The sequence below is a fragment of the Ceratotherium simum genome, chromosome 7 (assembly GCF_057802395.1).
Source record: "Ceratotherium simum simum isolate JZ-2026a chromosome 7, ASM5780239v1, whole genome shotgun sequence".
NCBI classification, from domain to species: Eukaryota; Metazoa; Chordata; class Mammalia; order Perissodactyla; family Rhinocerotidae; genus Ceratotherium; species Ceratotherium simum.
This window is the reverse complement of record NC_141906.1, coordinates 28,772,089-28,785,607: the sequence shown is the minus strand read 5'-3', so window position 1 is coordinate 28,785,607 and position 13,519 is coordinate 28,772,089. Positions and strand designations below refer to the sequence as shown.

At 56.4% G+C, this 13,519-nt stretch overlaps 2 protein-coding genes across 2 annotated transcripts; one reads left to right on the top strand and one right to left on the bottom strand.

Moving 5' to 3' along the window:
• The first annotated feature begins 1,100 nt into the window (after window positions 1-1,100).
• On the top strand, window positions 1,101-5,327 carry ART1 (ADP-ribosyltransferase 1). Its single transcript, XM_014790254.2, has 4 exons — window positions 1,101-1,214; window positions 1,485-2,265; window positions 3,699-3,740; window positions 5,212-5,327. Exons 1-4 carry the CDS (start codon window positions 1,131-1,133, stop codon window positions 5,307-5,309), a joined length of 1,005 nt encoding a protein of 334 aa, XP_014645740.1. The 5' UTR covers window positions 1,101-1,130; the 3' UTR covers window positions 5,310-5,327.
• Window positions 5,328-6,267: 940 nt separating this feature from the next.
• CHRNA10 (cholinergic receptor nicotinic alpha 10 subunit) lies at window positions 6,268-11,655 on the bottom strand. The gene is made up of 5 exons (XM_014790255.2): window positions 11,574-11,655; window positions 9,826-9,971; window positions 9,250-9,404; window positions 7,930-8,462; window positions 6,268-7,163 (listed from the first exon to the last, which is right to left on the bottom strand). The coding sequence occupies exons 1-5, from the start codon at window positions 11,653-11,655 to the stop codon at window positions 6,706-6,708; spliced, it is 1,374 nt and encodes a 457-aa protein (XP_014645741.2). The 3' UTR covers window positions 6,268-6,705.
• Window positions 11,656-13,519: the final 1,864 nt, after the last annotated feature.

Sequence of the window (13,519 nt, the reverse complement as noted above, 5' to 3'; positions counted from 1 at the left end):
TCCCTTTTTGTTTTTGAAAAAAAATCAAATAAAAAACAAAAACAGGCTGTATACAGAAAACTATGTGTGTATGTCTGTTTAAATATTATATTATCTGTGTGTGCATAGGAAAAGGCCCTGAAGGGTGCAGTTCTCACCCCCCATACACTGGCAGGCCTGGGTGAGAGGGAGAAGGGGGATGTGGAGGGAGAGAAAGCAGAAAGAGGCTTTGGCCTTTGTGATTCATTCACACACTTTTTTTTTCACGACAAGCATGCATTAATTTGTAATAAAATAAACAGGAAAAAAAAAGAAGCAAGAGCACTGACTTAGAAACTGTCGGTTCCTATCCTGATCTGAAGCTGGGATGCCTTCTTGGTGCTACTTTGGGCCCTCAGCGTGCCCACCCATGGGCGCAGGAGGCTTGTGCTACCTATCCATTCTCTTTGGGAAGCAGAGACCCTCTGTCCTCCACCCTTCCTGAGTCGCTCTTCCCTCACCACCTGGGGGGTCTCTGTCCCTGCCCTGGGAGCCGTTGAGGGCTCAGGGAAGAGGGCTCAGTTCGCAGGGAGAAGGGAGGACCTCTGGATCCCCAGGCCCTGCTCTACTCCTGACCCTGGAGTCCTGCTGTGGCCCCTCCAGCTGACCACTCCTGGATCTGCCCTGTTCCAGCCTCAGGTCCCCCATAAAGTGGGGCCCAGACCTCTCAGTCAAGCTCCTTCAGGATTGGCCCCAATCTTTCCACCATGCCCACACTGCAAGCTCTGCCACATTAGACAAAATGTCTTCCACTCTTTACTTCCTAAGAGTTCCTTCCTCCTTTGCTCTTCCCATTCCTGCTGCCACCAACTCCTTTCCCACCTCAAACTCCCATCTTTTCTCTCCCAGTCTCCACTGACTGAAGCCTTATTCTCCTATTCATCCTGCAAGACTCTGTTCACATGTCCCCTCTTCCAGGAAGTCTTTCATGTTCCTTCCAGCAAGAAAGGTCCTCTCTCTCTCTCTCTCTTCTGAGCCTCCATTTCTATGTGACTCTGTGCCAAGCACTGGGAGTGGCACAGACTAGGTGTCAATTAATGTTTATTAAACTGTACAGATTAACATTCCCATTTTCCAGGTGAGGAAACTGAGACCCAGAGAGAGACAGTAACATGCCCAGGGTCACCTCCAACATGCAGACTCCTGCCATGATGTCTCTGCTGCTTGTGTCCCTGGGCCTCATGGAAGCACTCCAGGTACGTCTTCCTCCACTGTCTCCATGCCTCAGCGTTGGCTTCTTCTGAGCTCTGCCGGATGCTTCCTTTGGGGCTCACTCAGCCCGAGAGGACAGCCCCAGACCCTGGTCTCTGGGAGCTGGCAGCTGGTAGTTCCCAATCCCCTTCCCCTCCAGGTGTGTTTGGGGCTCTTAGTGTCTTTCTCAGTTCAGTGGAGGGGGAAGCTGGATGGCAGGGCTCCCATTCTCCTGGGGCCCATCCTCTCAGTCCTTGCTGCTCCCTCTCCCTCAGGCCCAGAGCCACCCCATCACGCGACGAGATCTCTTCTCTAAAGAAACACCCCTGGACATGGCCCCTGCCTCCTTTGACGACCAGTACGCCGGCTGTGCAGCAGCCATGACAGCTGCTCTCCCGGATCTCAACCACACGGAGTTCCAGGCCAACAAAGTGTACGCTGACAGCTGGGTGCTGGCAAGCAGCCAGTGGCAGGAGCGCCAGGCCTGGGGGCCGGAGTGGGGCCTCAGCCCTACCCACCTGCCCCCGCGGCCCCCCGGCTTCCGCGATGAGCACGGGGTGGCCCTCCTGGCCTACACAGCCAGCACCCCCCTGCACAAGTTGTTCAACGCAGCCGTGCGTGAGGCGGGCCGCTCCCGGGCCCACTACCTCCACCACTTTCCCTTCAAGACACTCCATTTCCTGCTGACCGAGGCCCTGCAGCTGCTGGGCAGGGGCCAGCGTTCGCCCCAGTGCCACCAGGTGTTCCGAGGGGTGCAAGGCCTGCGCTTCTGGCCAGCAGGGCCCGGGGCCACCGTGAGGCTGGGGGGCTTTGCCTCTGCATCCCTGCACAACGTTGCAGCCCAGCAGTTTGGTGAGGACACCTTCTTTGGCATCTGGACCTGCCTCGGGGCCCCCATCAAGGGCTACTCCTTCTTCCCGGGGGAGGAGGAGGTGCTGATCCCCCCCTTCGAGACCTTCCAGGTGATCAATGCCAGCAGACCGGCCCAGGGCCCTGCCCGCATCTACCTCCGGGCCCTGGGTAAGCGCAGCACCTACAACTGTGAGTACATCAAAGGTGAGGAGGGCGCGCGCGGTCAGCACCTGTGCAGACGGTGGGCTGCCCTGTCCCGTTTTCAGCGGGTACAGACAGAAATATTAAAAACAAACAGTAGGAGGGGGGCCAGCTGGGTGGCGTAGCGCGTTAAGTTTGCGTGCGCCGCTTTGGCGCCGGCGGTTCGCTGGTTTGGATCCTGGGCGTGGACCTACGCACCGCTCATCAAGCCATGCTGAGGTGGCGTCCAACCTAGGGCAACTAGAAGGATGTACAACTGTGACACATAACTATCTACTGGGGCTATGGGGAGAAAAAAGGGAAAAAGGAGGAAGATTGGCAACAGATGTTAGCTCAGGGCCAATCTTCCTCAAAGAGAAAAAAAAACAATTAAAAAAAAAAAAAAACAGTGAGGAGGACCCAGTCCTGCCCCCCGGCCCCTCCACCCTTCCACTTGGGGGAGGCATAACCTTCGGAGATTGTGCACTTCTTGTCCCTGGAGCTATCTATGCAGAGCTGCCCTCCTGCCTGCTGGGAGGCTGAAGCGAGTTTCCTGACCAAGGTGGGGGGCGGGGGTGGGCGGCGGTCGTTTGGCTATTTGAGGGCCAAACAGACCTGGTCAGGCTTTTCTGTCAGCTGGAAGCTGGAAGGGAATTAATTTCTAGCCACAGTACTGACACCTGGACCGCTGTTGTCAGAAATAAGTAAAAGCTTGAACCTCGGTTTCTGAGAGGAGCGTGTTTATTTGACTGAACGGAAATCCTGTGCCATCATGTGCTCTGGGCGGGTCTGGGGGTGGGGGTGGGGAGACAGCAGTTGGGTGCTGGGCCCCTGAGTTCCAGTTCAGGCTGTGGAAGGTCTTGGATGCTCTTCCTGTCCACCCCCCCCACGACTGGCCAGAGGAGGAATCGTGAGGTTGGGCCCAGGTTCTTATTCTCGAAGGGGTGGTGGGCTGCTGGTCCTAGCTGAGTGCTGCCCAGGGGCTTGTGAGGCCCGGTTTTCATAGTTAGAGGCAGGCTGTTGGCTGGAACTGTGGACCACATCTAAAGTGGGAGAAGGCCCACTGTGGCTTCAGTTCCCACCTAGGAGAGCACCACAAGCGTGCATGAGTTGACAGAAGATGAAGACATGCAAAGAACATCAACTCGCCCCTCCTTGGCTGGGCAGGCACGGGTGAGGGGGAGGTGGGTGAGGCAGGGAGGCGAAGCTACAGGCCGTGGAGCAGGAAGGGTGCCCAGAACAGGCCCTGGCTTTGAGGATGGGCTCTCTTCTGGCCCCACTGCTCACGGGTCAAGTCAAATCCCCCATAAGGAAGGTCCCACCATAAGGAAGCAGAATTAGGGGGAAATGTACCAGCTTTTCCTAGAGCAAGTCAGGGATGGACCACAGGGCTCTTGGGTCCCTTCCTGTGCTGAGAGCGACTGAGCCTTTGATTCTTTACCATTTCTTCCCCACAGACAAGCAGTGCAAGTCTGGGCCCTGCCGTCTGGATAACTCAGGTAAGGGCTGCAGGCATCCATGGGGCTCGGTTCAGGGATGAGCAGGCTGCCCTGGGGTTGGGCCCCTCACCTGATGTTGCTCTTATAAGGAAAACAATTCCCTTTTAATCAAAAAAAGTAAACCCTCTTAAGCAGACCCCTGTGGGGGTTGCTAACCTCTCCCAGAGAATGTATACATGTGTATGGGGTGGTGGTCGGGTGAGGTGACACACCTGTCCCCCAGTCTGGGGCTGCCCCTCCCTCACGGGAGGCGGCTGATCAGGCCCCAGAGAGACCCAGGTTGCACTGAGGTGACAAGGGAAGGGCAGTTTCCACAGTCTTCCCTGGGGCCTTCTCCTCCTTCACCTGCAGAACCTCTGTCTCTGTTACTGCCCTCAGGGCTCCCTCAGACCACCTTCCAAGGTCAAGGCCGGCTCCACCCTAACTCTCTCTCTGACCAATCATTTCCTTTCTGAGCCTCAGTTTCCCTATCTGTATAATAAGCATATTGGACTAGATGGTCCCCAGGTCCCTTTTGGCTGTGACTCTTCTCTTCCCTTGAACACCTGCTGTGCCAGGGCCTACCTGGGCCACCACTTCTCTAGGTGGGAACAGGCCATTCCCAGGGAAGAAACCACAGCCACCCTTCCCCCATGGGCTCTGTGAACAGTGGGCAGGAAGGAGCCCCAGCCTCCACTTTGTTCCCACATTCTCCATAACACAGTACCACTCAGAGTTCCAGGCACACCATGCCTTGGAGCCTCATGACCTAATGATGTAGGTCCTGGAATCACCCCTGCTCTGCAGATGAGGGAACTGAGGCACAAACAGGTGAAGTGACCAGCCCTATACACACAGCTAGTGGGGGCACAGCTTGGCCCTAGAGCCAAACTCTGAGCCACCACACCAGGCTGGCTCCCACCCCTCCTCAGACACCATCTCATTTTATCCTTACTACACAGTCATCTATTGGAAGGAGGTGGAAAAGGCAGTATTACCCTCACTATATAGTAAAGTGAGACCCAGAGACAGAAGTGACTTGCCGAAGGTGACAGAGTGAGTTAGTGGCAGAGTCAGGGCCAGAAGCCAGGTCTCCAGCCTCCAACCTGGCTTCAAGCACTGGAAAAGTTGAAGATTTTCCCCCTGGTCCACCAGCACCTCTCCTACCAGGGTTTGGGCAGAGGAGCAAAGATCAGCATCACTAGGGCCCATTCAGATGTCTGCCCCATGTTTCATCCCGCCCTGCAATGCCTCATTCTTGTGAAGAGGAGGCAGGGCGATAGACCTAATGACCTGGGAAGGGGACCTGGGGTTCTCCTGGTCTCTTCATCTCTGCTGACCTTCCTCTCTGAAGTCTTGCTCTTCATCTCTGCTTCCCGTCACATTTTGTGTATCAATCTTTCCAGCTCACTCTGCTCATTTCTCTTCATCTTGTTTCTTTGGGTACCTCACTTCACCCCTACATCTCTCTCTCTGCCTGTTTTCCCTGCAGCCATGGGTCAGGGCCCCCTTTCTACAGTCTGGTCCCTTCTGCTGCTGCTCTGGTTCCTTGTGGTGGGGGCCTTTCCAGAGAGTCCAGGCCTCCTCTGATCCATCAGACACTGAACAGCCCTGCTGCTGTCTCTGCCCAACGTGAGGATGTCGGCCTCGTGTGTGCTTTAAGTGTAGCCAAGATCTGCGGTAACTCCATCTGCAGTGAACTCCGGGACCTTCTCTGGCAGCTGCCAGGCCTGCTGGTGGAGAAACAGGAGAATTTGGGGACTGAGCCTTATCCAGGGCTCTAGGAGTGACATGTCGAACAGAGGTAGGGGACTCCAGGACAGGCGACAACTCACTTGGAGATAGAAGATTAAACTAGTTTGGAGGGGGTGACTGGGGAGGAAAACACGTGGCCGTGGTACTTGCTGGTGTTACCCACATGCCTCACATGTACCTGGAAAGCTCCTATTCGCCCCTCCAGGAAGCCTTCTCTGACCTCTCCCACCCTGCTGTGTTAGGGTCCCTGCCTCTGTGCTCCCAAAGGTCCCACAGGTCTCTATACCTCGTGTCCATGTCTGTCTCCCACGTCAGACTGTGAGCTTCCTGAGGGCAGGGACTGGGTCTGAGGCACAGAGGTGGTATTGGGAAACATGTGAAAGTCAGAAAGGAACAAAGACCTCATGAATGGTTGGTACCTGCACTGCCCCTACCGTGGACACTTCCGAGCTCTCCGAATGTCAGTGTGTGGAAACGGGGTGGACTGCATCTAATCCCAGAGGACGGAGAGCAGCAGAGAGAGCGTTAGGTCCTCTGCCAGGGTCTCAGCCGAAACCCAGTCATTTTCTTGTCAGCAAAGATGTAATTTCTGCTCTGATCCATGAGTGCTAAGTTTCCTGTCTCTGGAGAGACAAACCTGGATCCCCAACTTCCCCCACCACGGGCCCCAAGGGTAAGACGGGACATCGAGCAGGTGCTGGGCACACACTTACTTTATTATGAGTGGGGGCTTTGGGCCAAATCCCTGTGCGGCCTCCTGCCCTGGAACTAGACCGTGAATCCCAAATCCCCAGTCCCTTCCCTGAGCCCCTCAGCAGGGACAGGCAAGACCAAGTGCCTGTACCAGCAGCCAATGAGGAAGGAAGAGCAGAGGAAGTGTGGCAGTTCTGTTTCTCACATAACCTGCACTCTCCCCACTGAAAGCTCTAACACGCAGTGCCCAAGTACAATTCTATGCCTCCAGGACTGCGCTTTGATCTTGACCCTCCTTAGAGTTCCTCCTCTTTAGGAATTAGGGGAGGGCAGGCTCTGGATTTCCCGCAGAGCTTAGGGGACGTGGACAAGTGCTCCCTCATGGTTTGTGAACTCAGCAGCGCTGATCCTGAAGAGAGGGTGTCCCAGGCTCTTAGGTGCAGTGCGGAGAGACTGGGTGGCCTATCTGAGGACCAACAACCCCCTGGCCTTTCCATTCCCGTCTGGAGGTGCCGGGGCTGCAGCACACCCCTGGGACTCACAGGGCCTGCACCAGCACCAGGAGGCTCATGACCAGGGCCATGGAGAAGAAGATGCCCAGGAAGAAGCAGTCCATCACACGGGCCAGGCGCTTCCAGTCCTCATGGCGGCGCTGGGCAGCCCGGTGGCTACGGAAGGTGTTGGCAATGGTGGCTACATGGTGCAGTAGGGCTTCCTGACGGCACAGACACCGCGGCTCATGGCAAGGGCTTGCTGGGGGGCCAGCCCCTCCCTCAGGAGGCTGGGGGCTGGGAGGTGACTCGGGTGGCCTAGACTGCCCACAAGGCTCCCCTCGTTCTCGCACACACAGGCCCCGTGCCAGGCGTCCCAGCAGGAGGGCCCGAGCCCAGGCTGGCACTGGGCGGGCACTGGGACCACAGTAATGCAGATTCATGATGAGGATGGTGAGCGCTGTGGAGAAGGTGACCATGGTCATAGTGGCCATGTAGTACTTCCCTGCAAGAGAGAGACTGAGCTGGGGCCCAAAACAAGAACTTAGGGGGCCTGAGCTCCACAGCGGCCTCGACAAAAAGAGGAACAAGCTCACCCACTATGAAGCTCTCAGGACCCTACAAGCCAAACAGATTGAAGCAGGAAGGAGGTAAGGGCCAAGGTCTCCCCATCCGGAATTCTTACAAGTGGGCTCTCAGAAGCTACCTGCTCCCTAATTGTTCCCCTCACTTCTAGAGGCTGCATTCACCTACAGTCCTTGAAAGTCACACTCTCAAGCAGTAAAGGGGCGACCTGGGGCAAGTTACTGATCCCTTCTGTCCCACTGGGCTCACAATGGAACCTACCTCCTAGGTTTGCGGTGATGCTTCCCTGAGTTAATAAACATCAAGTGCTTAGGAGAGCGCCTGGCACTCAGAGAGCACTCAATACATTCTGCCTGTTATTAGACACTGGGGACTTCGACCTTCCTCCCTCAAGTCCTAGAGAAAAGCCCTACTCCTTCTTCCGCCCCTACTAGGGGGTGGGGAGGGTTCTCCCTGGAAGGGGCCTACTCCTTTCCCCTCAATCTCAGAATGAGGCATGCTCCCAGGACGCGCCCCCCTCACACGCTGAAGCGGGGACCACTCTGCTGACCCGCTCCCCGCCCCTGCACTGGTGGAGACCCACGTGTCAGCGGGGGGAGCCAGGGCCTGTCTCCGGGAGGGGACTGGCTCTCCCCCGCCCCCACCCGGCGCGTCCCGGGCGCGACCCCGCGCGCTCGCCGGCTCACCGATGAGTGGCACGCTCTCGGCTGGCGGCATGCTCTCGGCGAGGAGCAGCTGGAAGACGGTGAGCGCCAGCAGCACGGTGACGCCGAGCGACACCTTCTCGCCAGAGTCGGCGGGCAGGTGGAAGGCGAGCGGCGCGAGCAGCGAGATGAGCACGCAGGGCAGCAGCAGGTTGCACACGTAGGCGGCGGCGCGGCGGCGCAGCAGCAGCGTGAAGGTCACGTCCGGGTAGGGCTCGGAGCAGCAGCCGTAGGTGAGCACGCGCCGCCGCGCCGGCATGCCCAGCACGCGCCACTCCACGTTTTCCACGAAGTCGGCCAGGCTGGCGGCGGCGCCGCGCGGGCGCACGTCCAGCTGGTGCCCGCTGTGCGTCCACGAGCCGAACGTCAGGCTGCAGCGCTGCGCGTCGAACGGGAAGGCCGACACGTCCACGCGGCACGAGCTGCGCGTGATGGCCGGCGCGTCCCAGCGCACGGCGCCGTCGTGCCGCAGGACTACATTGGTGCTGGCCGAGGCTGGCGGCTGGGCGTCCGCCCTGCGGACAGGCGGATGGGGCTCCCTGAGGCCGCGGGCCCAGGAGCAGACCCCGGGCCACGGAGGCCGGGGCAGGCCCCTGGAGGGGCTCTGTGACTGCAGGGGCCCCACGGCCACAAAGCTGCGAGGTGGGGGTCGGGGGAGCGACACGGAGGGCGGAGTGAGCCTACAGAGCGCCCTCTGTGTCTTTGGAGGCCTAGAAGGGGCGACGCCTGAAGGATTCAGAAAGGACACAGATCTAGCCCAGGGCAGCGTAAACAGTCCTCTGCAAAAGTTGGCACGGGTCGGCACACTGACTCCTGTTGGGTAACTTGTGCAAAGCTCATAGAGGGGCCCCGGGGGAAAGTATACAGAGCCATGTGTTGTCTGGGAAACTGGCTTAGGCGGCGTAAAGGAATGCTCCAGAGAGCTAGGCTCTGGAGGAAATCCCTCGGCAGGCCCTTGGGAAGCCCTAAGAGACTCAGAGCCCGTCAGGAAGGGTACGGTGTGCCATAAAGAGGCACTTGTGCCCCAGAACCCTCCCTGCAAGAGTTATAGAACTGGCCCTCAACCGCACAGTGGGTTCCCAGGAGACATTCAGCCTGGGTTGTCTTGGGACAGCCTGAAGTAGGGGTAACAGGGAGGGGCTGTGAGCTCCTGGCAGCTTAGACGGTCCTGGGGGAAAGCTTCCAGAGCAGCATAGCAACCAGGTTAGATGGGGGGCGGGTGCGGGGAGATCAGTGCATACCCAGAGCGGAGGGCAACTCTAGGAATGGGGAGGAGAGGAGAGGGGCCCAGGCAGGCAGTACTTGTTATAGAGCACGATGTCTGGCCTCCACACGAGACTGCTGGGGATGCGGATGGCATCCAGGCCACCATAGGCATCGGGATCCCATCGTAGGTAGGTATCTGTCCACTCCTGACGGATCCACAGGTACAGGGTCAGCACCTGGTTCCGCTCATCCTGGTGGGGGGCAGGAGTGGGCACAGATGTGGACACATGTATATGCACACCCTCCCCCATCTGCACACTCACCTACAGAGCTCTGGTCAGTACCGAAACCCGACTTGCCCACAGAGTTCAGTTCTCACCCAGGCCTGACCTATGTGACCTTGGCAGGTTCTTCTCTTCTCTGGGCCTCAGTTTCCTCAGCAGTTACATGGGTGATCATCCCTGCCAGGCAGCGATTCAAGTGTGCAAAGTGTCAGGCACACTGTGGGCACCTAACAGTTAGTGTCCAACAGCTAGTAGCTGTTATTATTGTCGTTAATATTAACATTTACCTTAAAGAGTTTGGAGAATAATCCCAGCCTCTCACCCCCCTGCCCCATTCCTGGTCACTGTCACAGGCACACTCGGCAGTTGTAAAACCACTGCAACGCACCATGTCGATGATCTGGGACAGCGTCACCTCCAGGGTCACGTTCAGAGCCTGGTCTGTGTCTGCCACAGGTCTCAGGGCACTTGTGTAGTTGGTGAAGAGGTCCCGGAACAGCTTGTGAGCCAGCCTGCCCTCAGCTCCCAAGCACCCTGGGAGACAGTAAGAAGGGTTATCCATCTGAGACTCAAGTCCGGGGCCTCTGCCCACACCCTCCACCCCCACAGGACTGGGGCCCCATCTTGCTTCACTATCTCAAAGCTGTCTGACTGGTCCTCCTGATGTCTGCCCTCTGTCCCTCTAGCTGCAGCTCTGGTTCCTCCCTGGCCTGCCCCCAGGGATGAATGAGGTGAAGAGTGTGGAGTGAATTGGTACTATCTTCTGGAGCAAGGCCGACAGGTTTCCTCCCCACCCTTCCCTTCCCAAAGACCTGGATTCTGCCTATCTTGCCACAAATGCCAGAGGGGCCCAAATAGGCCAGAAATGCCCCAGCTCTCACTCATTCATTCTGAACCCCATGCTCCACCGCCCCAGTCTCTCAAACCTGTCTCCACTTCTCCAGCTGCGCTGCAGTTGATTCCTACAAAGCTTCTGACAGGATAGGCCATTCCTTCTGAAAACACTCTCTTCCCTAGGCTTTTGTGACACACCACATTGTCCTCAGTCCCTGACTTAAGTATTGCTCCCCAGAATCTTGTCCTAGGCTCTCTTTCTTCAGTCGAGATTTTTCTCCTGAGCTCCAGACCCATATATACAATCTACTCCTGAATGTCCTATGGGCACCTTAAGCTCTGTAGATCCAAAATATGAACTAATTTCCTCCCCCCATGCTCTGAAACCTGCTCCTTGTTCTGTGTTCCCCATCTCAGCAAACAGAACCCCCCAGTGACCTCAGCCAGAAATTTGGGAATTATCTCTCCCTTCTCCTGCCCCGTCCCCTGCAATCCAACCAATGCCCAAATCCTGTCAGTCATACTGCTGCACATCTCTTGAATGTTTAAATGCCTCTCCAGGGGCCGGCCCGGTGGCGCAAGCAGTTAAGTGCGCATGCTCCGCTCTGGCGGCCCAGGGTTCGCCGGTTTGGATCCCGGGCGCGCACCGACGCACCACTTGGCAAGCCATGCTGTGGTGGTGTCCCACATAAAGTGGAAGAAGATGGGCACGGATGTTAGCCCAGGGCCAGTGTTCCTCAGCAAAAAAAGAGGAGGATTGGCAGATGTTAGCACAGCGCTGATCTTCCTCACCAAATAAATAAATAAATGCCTCTCCAGCTGAGGCCTCATCCTGCCTGGCGTACCACAGCAGCAGCAGCTGCCTCCTCTCTGCTCCCCCTGCCTCGGGCTCAGCCTCTCTCACCATCCTCCACAGTTCTGAGAGATCAAGCTTTTAAACACACAAATCTGACCATACCAGTGGCTGCTTAAAACCATTCAATGGCTCTCCATTGCCTGCTGGATAAAGCCCAAACAGCCTGGCATTCAAGGCCCCTCATGATCTTACCCTCCTACTCCCCCCCCACCGGCTTTTCCAGCCCTATCTCTGGGAGCTCCCCCCTCACTGTTCCCACCCCAGCCAGGCAACTCTCCTCTCATCCTCTTCAACACCCACTCCTCCACACCCCCCAGATAGAGAGCTTGTTCCCAGCACAGGTGCTGAAGAGAGAAATGAAGGGAGAGCATGTGGAGAGAGATTTGGGGGGCACAGGAACAGCTTCAAAGCTGGAGAGGCCAGGCGTGGTTTACTGAGCTTCCTACCTGGAAGAAGTGGGAGCAGGAGCAGAAGTCCCAGGCTGGAGACAGAGAAGCCGAGGCTGAGGCGGGGGCTCCGGGGCCCCATGGCCCTGCCACAGTAAGAGATGGGGCAGGTCTCTGGGTGTGAGCCTCCTGGCCCAACCTCGGGGAGCCTCAGGCGCTACTGGCAAGGATGGTGTGGACAATACCTGGAAGTCAGAAGTAATACTAAGAACTCTGCTGGGTCCAACTACGCTCCGGGGAGCTCTGCGGCCCTTCCAGTTATCTGACCTCCTATTGGTACCTGCCCTGGAATTTAGGATTTGGTCCTTGGCATCTGCTGTTTCTCCATCTCTGCTGGTACTTGCCTCTTCTGGCCACTGCCTCTGCCCTTTTCTCTGCCCCCCCACCTCCTTCACGTCTCACTCAGCCTCTCCATCTCTGTTTCCTTCTATCTCTTCCTCTGTAACTCTTTTTGGTTTCTCTTTGCTTCCCTGACTCTGATCTTCCTCTTTCCACTCTCTCTTCTTTTCACCACTTCTATTTCATTCAGCCCCCTGGCTTCCTCCTTCCATTCCCCATACCTGGGCTCTGGATGAGCCTGGTGCATTCTTGGCAGGACAGGGGCAGGGACTCCATCAGCCCTGAGCCCTCTGAGGCACAGGACAGCAGGCCCCTCCTCTTTGTCCTTTTCATTAACTTAATTACAAGGTTGGGACATCTGTGCCCAAGGGAACAGAGTAACTGAAACTGACACCTCAGGCCACCGGGACCTGAATTATTTAAATTCTGTAAGGCGGCACCCAGGCTCAGCTCAGGCCCAGGTATGGAGGGTTTGGAGGGTGCAGAGATGCTGGGGTCAGGATCTGCAGGAGACTGGGGCTTAAGGGGGTGAGGGGCCAGGGCCTGTAGATGGTAACCGTCCTCCCAGCTCTGCCACCATTGCTGAATTCTGGAGGCTCCCTTTAGACCTTCAGCTCTGCCCCCAGTGAGGGACTGAAAGGCTAGGCACTTTGTGCCAAGCAAGCTCTCCCCTCCTGGTGGGAGTGGTGCTGAGCCTCAGGCTGCTCCAGGTGGCCCCCACAAAGCAGGAGATGCAGCTTACATCCTCTCCTCTGACTCCACACAGCCATCCCAATCCGAGCCCCAGTGTTCTCTCCATGCCCAAACACCACGGGCGATGTTGGGTAGCAGGGAAAACAGAGGCACTTTTCTTTCTTTCTTTTTTTTTTGTGAGGAAGATTGGCCCTGAGCTAACATCTGTGCCAATCTTCCCCTTTTTTTTGCTTTAGGAAGATTTGCCCTGAGCTAACATCTGTGCCAGTCTTCCTCTATCTGGTATGTGGGTCACCACCACAGCATGGCTGACAAGTGGTGTAGGTCCGCACCCAGGATCCGAACACTCAAACCCAGGCCGCTGAAGTGGAGTGCACTGAACTTAACCATTAGGCCACGGGGCCAGCACTGAAAACACAGGCTTTAGAGTCACTTTCAGCTGTGTCTTATGAGCTGTCTGACTGGGGCAAGATACTGAAACTCTCTGGGTTTCAGTTTTCTCAAATAGAATAATGGAATTAATAGTACTTGATATGAAAGTTGTAAGGATTAAATGAGACAACTTGATAATGCAAGACAAGTGCTTAGTACATTGCCTGATACACAGTAGACTATCAACAGTATTTGCACTATAATCCCATTGAGTTAGTCAGGATATCTTTAGGAACACACACTTAGATTTACAAGCCCCCAGCCCCTGGAAACCACTGTTCTATTTTCTGTCGCTATGATTTTGACTAAGTGCCTCATGTAAGTGAAATCATCAGTATTTGTCTTTTTTTTTTCTTTTTTAGTGAGGAAGATTAGCCCTGCACTAACATCTGTTGCCAACCTCCTCTTTTTGCTGAGGAAGACTGGCCCTGGGCTAACATCCATGCTCATCTTCCTTTACTTTATATGTGAGACGCCTGCCA